The 12241-nt window shown below is 41.7% G+C and overlaps 2 protein-coding genes across 5 annotated transcripts in view; both read right to left on the bottom strand.

The window, feature by feature from the left end:
• The window catches only part of CTNNAL1 (catenin alpha like 1), a 53511-nt gene extending 47766 nt beyond the window's left edge, over positions 1-5745 (bottom strand). For both annotated transcript variants that reach the window (XM_070459336.1, XM_070459337.1), the window contains exon 1: positions 5523-5745. In XM_070459336.1, the coding sequence (XP_070315437.1) occupies positions 5523-5663 (141 nt within the window). In that variant the 5' untranslated portion in view covers positions 5664-5745. The remainder of the gene's footprint in view (positions 1-5522) is intronic.
• Positions 5746-6388: 643 nt separating this feature from the next.
• Positions 6389-12241, bottom strand: part of TMEM245 (transmembrane protein 245) — an 80710-nt gene continuing 74857 nt past the window's right edge. For all 3 annotated transcript variants that reach the window (XM_070459333.1, XM_070459334.1, XM_020892395.2), the window contains one exon: positions 6389-11743. In XM_070459333.1, coding sequence (XP_070315434.1) covers positions 11698-11743 — 46 coding nt within the window. In that variant the 3' untranslated portion in view covers positions 6389-11697. The remainder of the gene's footprint in view (positions 11744-12241) is intronic.

The raw sequence follows: 12241 nt of genomic DNA, 5'->3' as shown, positions 1-12241 counted from the left end.
GATTTAAGCGTGAAATTACTGGGCGTAGGTAATACCCACTGTCAACATTAATATATTACACCAAATTGTTTTCCAAAATGGTTGTACCACTGACATTTCCATTAGCTCTGCATTCCAACACTTGGGCTCACTGTGGTTTTAACTTGAACTTCACTGATTTCTAATAAAGTTGAGCATCTTTTCACATATGTATTAGACATCTGTTTCCTCTTCTACAATATAACTATTTTACCAATTTTTAATGGATAATCTTAGTTTTGATTCATTGGGGTCTTTTATTTATTCTGGGTGTTACAACCATTTGTTGGTTATTTCTGTGGCAATTACACTGTCTTGCTTTATGGCTTATCCTTTCAATTCTGACGAATAAAGATTCTTCATTTTAATGGAGCAAATATATTAATCTTCACTTTCAGTCTATTAAGAATTCCTTTCCCACCGTGAGGTGGGGAAAATATTGCCCAATTTTTTTTTTGCCAAAAAGTACTGTAAGCTTTTACTTCCATATTGATATTTTTAATCCATTGGAACTGTTTCTGTATATACTGTGAGATGCAATGTCATGTGTTTCTATTTAGATAACCAATTGTCCTCATTTTTAAAAAAGTTCTTCCTTTCCCTGCTAACAAGAAGTGCCCATTCTGTGAATTATCAAGTGTCCAAATATGTGTGACTGTTACTAAATTCTCTATTCTGTTTCCCTAGTCTCTTTGTCTATCTGTTAAACCCACATTGTCTTAATTACTCTAGCTTTATGATAAGACTTGAAATCTGGTAGAGCAACTCCACCCACCTTGTTTCTCTTCTGATATTCTTGGCTTTCTGCTCTTTCATATAAATTGTAGAATTACTTTTATCAAATTCTACTAAAAAAATCCTGTTGAAATTTTCACTGGAATCGCATTAAATTTGCATGTCAATACGGAAAACTGGGAGCTTCCCTGGTGGCTCAGATGGTAAAGAATCTGCCTGCAATGCAGTCGACTTAGGTTAGATCCCTGGGTCAGGAAGATCCCCTGGAGGAGGAAATGGCTACCCACTCCAGTAGTCTTACCTGGGAAATCCTATGGACAGAGGAGCCAGATGGGCTACAGTCCATGAGTGTGCAAAGAGTTGGACATGATTGAAGCGACTTGGCACAGAGAAAATTGATACACCCATGACATCAAGTCAATCTAGCCAAGAACATGGTACTCCTTTCCCATTTATTTAGCTTACTTTGGCCTTGTCATAAAATTCCCCACAAAGCTTAGCAACTCTTTTACTAGACACATATATACACATATTTTGCTCTCATTTTTATCCTAACTGGTATTTAAAAACTTAAACAAATTTTTAATGGAGTATAAGTTGATTTATAACTGGTATCATTTTTTAGGACTACTTTTCTGTTATTAATGCAGAGCAAAGTGCAGCTGACTTAAGAATCTTACATTGAGTGAACTTACTAAACCTCTAAAATTTTAAAAATTTGTAGACTCCATTTCTCTATGTAGATAATTATACTTTGCTTTTTCCTTTCTTATCTTTACACCTTTCGTGTCTTGTTGCATTGGTTATGATTTCGAGTACCACTGAACAGAAGCTACGCTAGCAAGTAACCCTCCTCTTGTTTCTAGTTTTAATCAAATGTTTATTTTAAATTTGACTTGTTGCTATGATGTTAAATAGATGGGCAAACAATGGAAATAGTGACAGACTTTATTTTCTTGGGCTCCAAAATCGCTACAGATGGTAACTGCAGCCATGAAATTAAAAGACGCCTGATCCTTGGAAGAAAAGCTATGACAAACCTAAACAGCGTATTAAAAAGCAGAGACATTACTTTGCCAACAAAGGTTCATCTAGTCAAAGCTTTGGTTTTTCCAGTGGTCATGTATGGATGTGAGAGCTGGACAATAAGGAAGGCTGAGAGCCGAAGAATTGATGCTTTTGAGCTGTGGTGTTAGAGAAAGCTCTAGAGAGTCCCTTGGACTGCAAGGAGATCAAACCAGTCAATCCTAAAGGAAGTCAGTCCTGAATATTCATTGGAAGGAAGCTACAATACTCTGGCCAACTCATTAGAAAAGACCCTGATGCTGGGAAAGATTAAAGGCAGGAGAAGGGGACAACAGAGAATGACATGGTTGGATAGCATCACCGACTCGATGGACATGAGTTTGAGCAAGCTCCAGGAAATGGTGAAGGACAGGGAAGCCTGGTACGTTGCAGTTCATGGGGTCACAACAAGTTGGACATGACTGAAAGACTGAACAACTTCTATTACTAGTTTGTTATGTGCTCTTTATCACGATGAGGAGTTGAATTTAACTGAATGCTTCCCCTGTGGCTCAAAAGGTAAAGAGTCTGCCTGCAAAAAAAAAAAAAAAAAAAGAGTCTGCCTGCAATGCAGGAGACCCAGGTTCAATCCCTGGGTCGGGAAGATCCCCTGGAGAAGGAAATGGCAACCCACTCCAGTATTCTTGCCTGGAGAATCTCATGGACAGAGGTGCCTGGCGGGCTACAGTTCACAGGGTCCCAAAGAGTTGGACATGACTGAGTGACTTCATGTTCACTTTTCCTACATCCACTGACAAGAACATGTATCTTTTCTAATACGTAAATGCAAAAAATTGTATAGGTACATTTGTCTAATATTGATATAACTTTGTATTCCTAGAACAGGCCAGTAGTGCAGAACTTTTTACTTACAGTCAGAAGAGTTAAATGGTCTGAGTAGAAACTGCTTAAAACTGACTCAACTGTACAAGAATAGCCCTACTTGCTCACCTCAGACCCTATCTCCTCTAGGGCATCGTTGCTGACTCATCCACACCTGCTCTGAGCTCTTAGAGCATTTACTCTTGATGATGTTCCTCTGACACTTGCCTCGTGATATTCTGTACCTGTCCTACCTCCCAACGAGAACACAAGTCTCTGAAAGAGTAGTGACTACAAAGCTTACAACAAATGCTTGCCTAAAAAGCTTAAACCAGTCTAACTGATATGGTGGCAAAACATGAGCTGAACAACAATGCAGCATCCTTAGAAAGATGAGACTCCTGGACGTGAGTTTTCTAGAGAGCTTCACTCAAATCCACTTATTCTCACTAAAACATAAAAATCATTCTAAATCATATTCCACACTTCTGCTTTGTGAGTGTTCTGCCCATGCTATAGATATTTCGTGATTTTAAGCATGATTTAACTTTTTTTGTTGTTGAGTACCACCTGCAATGCAGGAGACCCCGGTTCAATTCCTGGATCGGGAAGAGACCCTGGAGAAGGGATAGGCTACCCACTCCGGTATTCTTGGGCTTCCCTTGTGGCTTAGCTGGTAAAGAATCCGCCTGCAATGCAGGAGACCTGGGTTTGATCCCTGGGTTGGGAAGATCCCTTGGAGAAGGGAAAGGCTACCCACCCCAGTATTATAGCCTGGAGAATTCCATGGACTGTATAGTCCATGGGGTCGCAAAGAGTCAGACACAACTGAGCGACTTTCACTTTCATAGTTAATCATTAGGAGTATCAATTATAATAATGCTAAAGATATAGCTGTGGACACATAATGTGTGGGATGCAGAACCTCAGCTATGGCCCTGAATTAGCCTTTAACAGGGAAGGAAAAACAAAAAAAAGTCCCTATTATCCCCCGTTAGCGTTGACCTTTAGTTAACTCTCAGCAGCCAACGCAGGTGTCCTCCTCCACTCTCCTACTCTCTCCACCCTCTCTTACCCCTGAATTACACAATGCAGAACTTGCAGGATACATTTTTAGCAGCGATACTGTGAAAAGTTACCACTTCTCCAGATTACAACAACCTTGTTTTTCCATTGTGACTCTTTTCTGGACCTACTACTAGCTGACCTCATCACGTCTTCTAATCTTTAGAGACAACAAATACGGTGTAGCTAAGACTCTGGAACCAGGCTGTCAGGGTGCAAACCCCAGTTGGACATTTACAGGTGAAAGTCCCACAACAAGTCCCTTATCCTGTTTCCTCATTCATACAATGAAAATAAACATATCTCCACCCCTATAAGATTTATGAGAATTAAACAGGCGAATATGTGTAAAGTGCACAGAACATGGTCTCGCCCATAGTAAGCCTTCTATCTGGATTTTTTCCTTTTTTTTAATGGATAAAATACCACTCTCTTAACTCTCTCTTAAAACTACTCCAGTATTTCTCACTTTCTATTGTGGTTGTGCTGGCAGCGGTAATGGTATTCTTTCGTGGGAGGGGGCAATGCAGACATCACTAACTGATCCTCAATCCATCCCGCCTGTCAGTGCGTCTTTCTGACAATGAAGGGAAGGCCCATACAGAGCATCAATGTTATTCACTGTTCTGTTAGCCAGGTTAAAATAAGCACAGCTGAAGAAAATGGGGCTGTTTATTTAATCGGCATAACAGGAATACAGGGACATGTGTGGCTACTGTTATCAAGTATTTGCAGGCTGGGATGGATTAGAGATATTAAAAATATTGAAAATTCTATGGACCAGCTACAGGCGCACACCACTGAGCATGTTTAAGCAGCTCCCTGGTGACAAGATGCCAAGGATGCTGTGAGACAGAATTTTTTTAAATTCAGAGTCAGATAACTTTTAAGATTCCTTCTACCTTGAAAATCTTGGCAATACGAACGTGAATCATCAAGACGTTACAAAGGAGTTGTGAGTCACACATCCATCGAGCTCCTTAAGGCACAGAATTCTTCACTGCCCACAGTACTTGGCACAGAACAGACCTAGCTGAGGAATTCTAGCCCCGAGGGTTCGTATAAGTCGGCTCTCAGTAACAAAAACTTCTTTAAAGCTAAGCGAATCAATTAGCTGATTTCAGACTTCTGTTGTGACCGGTACATTCAATAAACCATACATCCCAAATGGGATTTGGCAAAAAGACGTGTACCCGGATTAACTATCAGGCGGTCCTCCACTTCACCCTTCCGAGGCCGGACAAAAGCCAATTAAAGTGAGCAGGCAGGTTAAGGGGAAGGGTGGCCCGGGGTAAATGGGCGACCGGAGAGCAGACTTACACACGATCCGGGGAAGAGACAAAGGCCCAGGGGAGAGAGCACGCTGGACTCGGAGGCTCGCGCCAGCCAGACTGGCCACAGTCCGGGTTCGGACTGGAGATGCAAAGGTGTGACGGTAGCTAGAAGGGCCCCTGAGCGCCAGCGGAGCCCCCGCGGGGGTCCTCTCCGCTCCCCGGGAGCAGGGCCGGGGGCCGCCGGAGTCGCAGTCCCGGGGGGTTAGGGTGGGGAAGCCTGGCGGCGCACCTGCGGCCGGACTCCGGTCCGCACAGGTCTCCCCGCCCCGCAGCCGCATTTCGGATGGTCCATACACCCTCCGCATCAACGAACGCCAGTCCTCAAGCCCCAGAAAGGCGATCAGACGCCAACGCCGCAGTCCCGGCGCGGAATGTGGGGCAGCGGCTGCCTCCCGCCCGACCCGGCCCCCGCCGGGAGCGACCGCCGCCATCGCGGGCCGCGGCCGGGGTAGGGGAGACCAGGGGCCGCGCGCGCCGCTTTACCTGAGAAACCAGCGGCAGCAGCGTCTGCTCCACCGACCGAGTTTTGATCTCGAGTCCGGAGTCGAAGGCGAAGCCCGACTGGCCGGAGCCGTGCGCTGCCCCGGCGCCGCCACCGCCTGCGGGGCCCGGAGAGGCGGCCATGGCCTTTACTCAGCCCGTCGCGCAGCCGGGACGCTGCGCTGCTGCGGGGCCGCCGCCTCCCGCCAGCCAGCCAGCCAGCCTGCCCGCCCGCCTGCCCGCCGCGGCTGCAAGGCACCCGAGCCGCCCGCGACCCCGCCCCCGGAAGACCCCGCCCACCCCGCCTCCACGCGCTCCGGCCGGGGGTCCGCCTTGCAGCCCCGCCCCCCAGCCCGGGCCCCGCCCCTTCTGTCCCCGTTCCCACCCTGTTTCTCTCCTCATTCTTCAGTGGGTTCCACACAAGTCTCGCTCCTGCTAAGAGCAGAGACACAGGATGCCCGAGGGCTTCCCACGAACATGTTCCCACGAACATGAGCAAGGACATCCATGCTCAGCGAAGCTACCTGTCCTCCGGAGAAGTGACTCTTCCTAAATCCGAATTCCCCAGGATTCCTGGAAACTGCGCTGGGATTTAAACTATTAATAACAGGTAGACCAGGACAGGAGTCAAGGCTGCAGGGAGGGGCTTCTACCCTAAGAGGGAACTTCTACAGGTTAGAGTCTTTCTGGCGCCTTCACAAACACATCTCCCCTTATGTAAATTGTCCATGTTCCATAAAAATTCATTGTATGCACTGGTGCCAAAGGAAAGGCAAGATGTAAGACATAAGAGATGGACATATGTATTCATTCAAGTTTGACTTCACTGAAGATCAAATTTCTCAACAGAGACTAAGTTTACCACTTGATTCATTCAACACTAGTAATTTTATTTCAAAATATAAATATTTTTACATTTACAAAGATGTTACATCAGTAGGTTGTCAAAGCAAGTTAAAGCTAAGAAACAGCATTTGTGAGAATAAAGACACATGGTTATATTTGAATAATCTTTTTTACTTTCAAACCATCTCTACTTTGCCTGAGAATGCAGAGATGATACATTTTCCAAAAGTTACATGAGCAATAACAACTATACATCCAGTCTTGGCTTCAAAATCAAATGGTATTTGAAATACACTCCAATCACCTAGACAAGTGGCACTGCAAAGCACAAAAGAAGGGTTTCCTTTGGAATAATTAAAATTGGAGTTATGTTTTCTGGGTCACTGCCATTAAAAATAGTATTTGATAATAAGCCAAAACAATGTTTTAAAATTTGCTACCACAGCTTTCAGAGTAAAATATAAAGCTAGAATAAAAAATAAGAAACCAGGTGTGGCGTAAAGAACTCTGGACTTGGAGTCAGAATTTCTGCAACTGAATTCTGACTCCATCATTTCGTGGTATAAACTTAAGGGGAAAATCACAAAAAAACTTTCTGAGCTTTGATCTGATAATACTTGATGCCTGCCTATCTCACAGGGTTGTTATGAAAGCAGTCTGAAACCTGTAAGGTGCAATACAAAAGTATTATTAAAATGTCATATCAATATATCACCACTGCATTTGCACTCTAACTGATCTTTGAAAAACTTTCAAAAGTAAAGCACAAATACTGACTTTACACACCATAGGTGGAAAAGAATCTCTATACTTGATGTATAGCTCTGAATGGCAAACACGGTTTTTTTCTGGTATTTCACTAAACTTTGAAATAAATTACAGTTTACATGGTAGATGTGCCTGCCATTCTGAATTCTACTATGGATGTCTTCTAAACGAGCTGTAAACTTTTACTGAGAGCCATGTTTCCCAAAGGACCCCAAGTTCTTTGAGATGCTCTGAGAAAAACAGGATGAAGGTGTAGTTTAAGGTCAAATAAGTCTCGTAAACAGAGTCTTTGTCCCCTCTTATAAATTCACAATATATAATAGCATGTTAAAAACTCTTCGAAGTCCTATTCAGAAAGGAAACAAATTCAGCATTCCTCAATTTTAACTGACCATGGAGTCCCTTCCCCCGACTCCATATACACTTTCATTTACTCAGAACATCTAACAACATTCCTTGGAACTACTGCTATAAGGAACACATTTTTTCCAAAACTGGCAAGCTGCATGGGGTCGCAAAGGGTTGGACAGGACTTAGCGACAGTACAACAACAACTCAACTAGGAGGGAAAGGGAAGAGAAGTAGAACAACGGACTGAGAGAAAAAAAGAACTGACTCGACTCTGAGTTGTCACTGACGGGCGCCATGTTAGAAAAGACACTTCGACCTGTGGACTTGCTTCCTTCTCTGTTAAATGACAGGATCACCTAATTATATAAGGCCTATTCTAGCACAGAATTTCTATGACTCCAGGAGGCAAACAGAACATGTTGGTTTATAATTCTCTGATTTTTAAACTACCAAAAAAATTAACTGTTTAGTGGTTTCATATAGCATGAGTAGTTTTTTTCGCAGATCTTAAGTTAATGTAAGCTATATTTGTCAACAAGGAAAGTAACTTGAGTGAAGAAACTTTTTTTTTTTTGAAGAAACTTTAAAAAAGAAAGCTATAAATGAGACAAGAGCTTTTAGACAAACTCTATTAAGAATAATTATTTTAAAAAAAAGAATAATTATACTTTAGGAAAGTCTATCTAAAATAGTCTCTCCAGATTGGAGTAACTAAACTAAGTGATGAAAGTTTATTGAATAGCTAGGTCATTTCCAAATAAAATGAGATTTTGAAACATAATTACTGAACACTAACTTCCTCTTGGGGCTTCCCAGGTGGTGCTAGCGGTAAAGAATCTGCCTGACAATCCAGGAGACGCAGGATACTCAGGTTCGATCCCTGGGTCAGGAAGATCCCCTGGAAGAGGAAATGGCAACTCACTCCAGTATTCCTGCCTGGAGAATTCCATGGACAGAGGAGGCTGGCAGGCTATAGTCCATGGGGTCGCAAAGAGTCAGACACGACTGAAGTAACTTAGCATGCATGTGTGCATAAGTTAATGAAAAGAATATATATTGATGGCAAAATGTGCAAAGACAAGAAATACATAAAAACAAAAAAATACTTGTCCTTGGCTGGAACTAACATTTGGATCTATGTTGCCAGGGGCTATTTCTACTGCAAAATGCCTACTCTAATACTTTTATAAGGGTCTTAGAAGACCCTTAGTGGAGACTGCAGTTTTCCTATAAACCTTGAGGTTGAAATCTCTGGTGAGCTCACCTGAAATTACTTTGCTCTAGGCTAACCCCTCACGGCCTGAATTTCTGAGTAAATCTGGCTCGGTAGTGACACATCCTGAAATGCTAAATACAACCAAAGTGGAACCAGGGGTACTAGAAAGTCCAGATGGGTCACAGCGGGTTCTTATTAAGACCAAGGTTAGCCAGAGGACCTCATCTGCAAGCCCTCCAACTGGAATAAACTATTTCCAAAGCTACTCAGTTTGTTTAAATAACACTTCTTGGGTATCAAGAGTCAATCTGCACCAGTCTCAAAAGTCAAGGGAAAACTCTGCCAGCTAACCACCTTTAATGGAAATGGGTGTTAAGAATTCCTGCAAACTTAAAAATAAATACAACTGGTATCTAAGGCAGTCTGGCAGAGATCACTTCCAGAAACAGAGAATGTGATAGAAATTTTGGAACTGACGCTGGACTAACATGGCATGGGTTTATGCTGAAAATTCTATGCCCCATTCTCTCTGGGAAAAGAGAGGAGCATACTGTGTGGGGAGCTTTTTTCCCCTCCATTCAGCTTACAACTGAGTAGTGAATGTGACCTTCAAACTTCTCTTTAATAAAGTGATAAAATGCAGAACACTGTGATAGGATTTCTGTACTTAGTTTTTACTGAAGCTACTTCTACTTCATCAATTATCTGTTTTTAGGGAAACTAAAAACTCTTTCTCTTTCTGGGTCAAATCCTGAGATCGTCTTGCTGGAGCACTGCGGCAGTTCAAGTTTCCTGATATGACTGGGTAGTAGTCTGGGGCTCCTCTGCTCTTGATATTTCAGGGTGATACTACATCAGAACCAATTCTGACAGCTCTAAACTGTTCTATTAGGGCTCAGAGTCCCCCGCTAAAGACCTCGTATTCATACTAATAATCATGACCAGGAAGAACCATATATTACCTCAAGTTTATATGTTTACCATTTCACTTTATACAGCTAAAATCACTTTGGAGGAACATAATCTGTATATGCACACTAACTCATTGTGCATAATATTTGCCTCTTATAAATATGTGCTAATCACAGCTATAAACTTATCATTTTATCATTAGCAAAAACAAACCTGACTTCTTTCTTAAAATTTTTAATGCAACATTTTTAATTTTAGCAATACACATAATCTGGCTAAGATTTAAGGCCTTCTTATGAGTTAAGAGAAGGCCTTCTTATGAGTTAGCCCCTACAACACTCTGTACAGTGCCCAGTATGGAACCCAGAGTTTGGGAAACTTTCAACCAATGCTTTAAAGAATGAATGACTAAACAAGTGATTAAAGAAAAGAATGAGTTAATTAATGCCAAATGGAGCACTTGGTGGAATATCAGACTGTAACTGTTGAAGGATTCATAGGAAATATAAGAGATCTGCATATAGTTTATTGTATAAACAAAGAGGCAGTAGCCTCTTTTCTAGAGCAAGTTTTTCTTAATATCAGAATAAATTTAATGTAATTATCATTAATTATGCTTCTTAATGAGAAAATAAAGTTTTAGAAAAAAGGATTTCTACTTTTAAATGTTTTTCCAAAAAGGAAATCGTTGTTACTTAAGAATCCTCTCCATACTGAATACTCCCTTGGGGACAGAGAAAGAGGCTGAAAGTTGTTTTACAAAGGAGAAAGGGTGCAAAGGTAAAGCTGGGTTCTGACATCCTGGCCCTGTCATTAACTGTGGCCTATGCAACAGAACAGGACATGATTCTACCTCAAAGCACTGGAAAAACTGTGTTAAGATACTAAGAGAGTCACTGGAGTTAGCAAGGTTGGCAGACTGTTGAGTCAGGAAGATCTGAGGTCAAATTTTACTAAACCTCATGACTTGGAGACTTGGTCACTTTTCTGAACCTTAGCTTCCCCAACTGTGTGAAACGTAAAATAATATGAAGCTGAATGAATGCTGATGTGAAGTCATTGTGAAATAATACATGTGAAAAGATTTTGTAAAATGTAGAGCAGTATGCTGGTTATTGAGATATCTGAGATATTTTAAAAGTCACAATTTAATTCAACAAGCATTCATCTAGAGTCTGTGTGCAAGGCACTGTGCTAAATGATGGGAAAATACTGCACAGATACAAAATTTTACGCTAGTAAGTAACTAATTGGCCAAAATCTAAATAGTAAAACAGAGACATTTAACAAATCAGAACACTGCTGCCCCTGAGATTTTTTTACTTAAAACATTTGGAAAGAAAAAAAAAAATCACAACATGAATTGTTACCATTAATAGCAGCTTAATACTTAATTAATGTCAGTGTGGTCAGCCAAGTTTTAGAAATTTGGCAATAGAGTGATACAGGATGGAGAGAGAAGGGGAGGGAGGGCTTCAGTCTTTCTTCTTCTATGGCAACATACAACTAACTGAACTTCAAATAAGCTACCCACCCTTACACTGAAGACTTGATCTTTCTTATGAGAGGACCATACATTGTGGAAGAAGGGAGAAGACTCATTTTTTCCTGCTCAAGCAACTACCTTCTCCAAAGTGAAAGCCCTCTTCATTGAAAAGTGACTGTCATAGAAAAGTTTAAGGACAGATTTCTTAAAAGAGGAGAAAATCACACTATATACAGCAGGTAGTTTACGGCTCTTAAAAAAAAAAAAGTTATAAATACGTATTATAATATAGATAACCAAAGTGGGAAAATTTCAAGCCACAACACCAGTGTTTAAACTGAAACTTTTCAAGCCATCTTAGCAACACTTAAGTGAGTAAACCACATTTCAGAGCTCTAAAGCTGTGCTTCCAAATGCAAAGCGGCCCACAGCCAGGCCTCTGCTATCCAGGCATCCTGTACCGAAGGCCCGGAGGCTCCTGCGTCTCGTCCGGGGCTCCGTTTGCCAGGCACGGCTGAAAGGACAGCAGGCCACAGCTGAGCTGAACTCACAGTCAAGGCTGAATTTCCTTAGAGAAATCACTGTGGTTGGAAACCAAGTCAGTCTACCGAAGGTTTCAGGTCTTCAGAAATGTCACGGAAAGTCCTTTAAGAAAAAAAGACAGAATGATTAGTTTTGCTTTTAGGAAAAGGCGGGGTGGGGGGTGGGAATAAAACCACAGAGATACTTAGAAAAGAAAAATAGCATCTAACCAGTAATTCACTGTCAAATAATATTCCTATAAGTTGAGAGCCTTGGTGCCATTATGTAGTCACTGTTTTTTTTCTTAGGATTTTCACTGAGTATTGTTTCAAAGTCTGATAGTTGTTTCTCAACCTGCAGCAACAAGAACTCTTTTTTTTTTTTTTAGGAGGGTCTATCCAAAAGACTGTTTCCCTAGACTCTCTTGAAACTAATGACCATGTGACTAACATCTGGCTAATGAGATGTAAGTAGAAGTGTTAAGTGACTTCGGCGCAATGTCCTTAAAAGAGAAAGGTGATCTTTTCTGACCTTTTCCCCCTTCGTGCTGACTGGAAAGTAGACACAATGATGTTAAAGAGAAAAACAATACGAGACTAAAGATTAAATGCTAACTGGATA

This window comes from Odocoileus virginianus, chromosome 31 (assembly GCF_023699985.2).
Source record: "Odocoileus virginianus isolate 20LAN1187 ecotype Illinois chromosome 31, Ovbor_1.2, whole genome shotgun sequence".
Lineage (NCBI taxonomy): Eukaryota > Metazoa > Chordata > Mammalia > Artiodactyla > Cervidae > Odocoileus > Odocoileus virginianus.
Note: the sequence above shows the minus strand (reverse complement) of the source record. Positions and strands in the feature narration are given on the sequence as shown.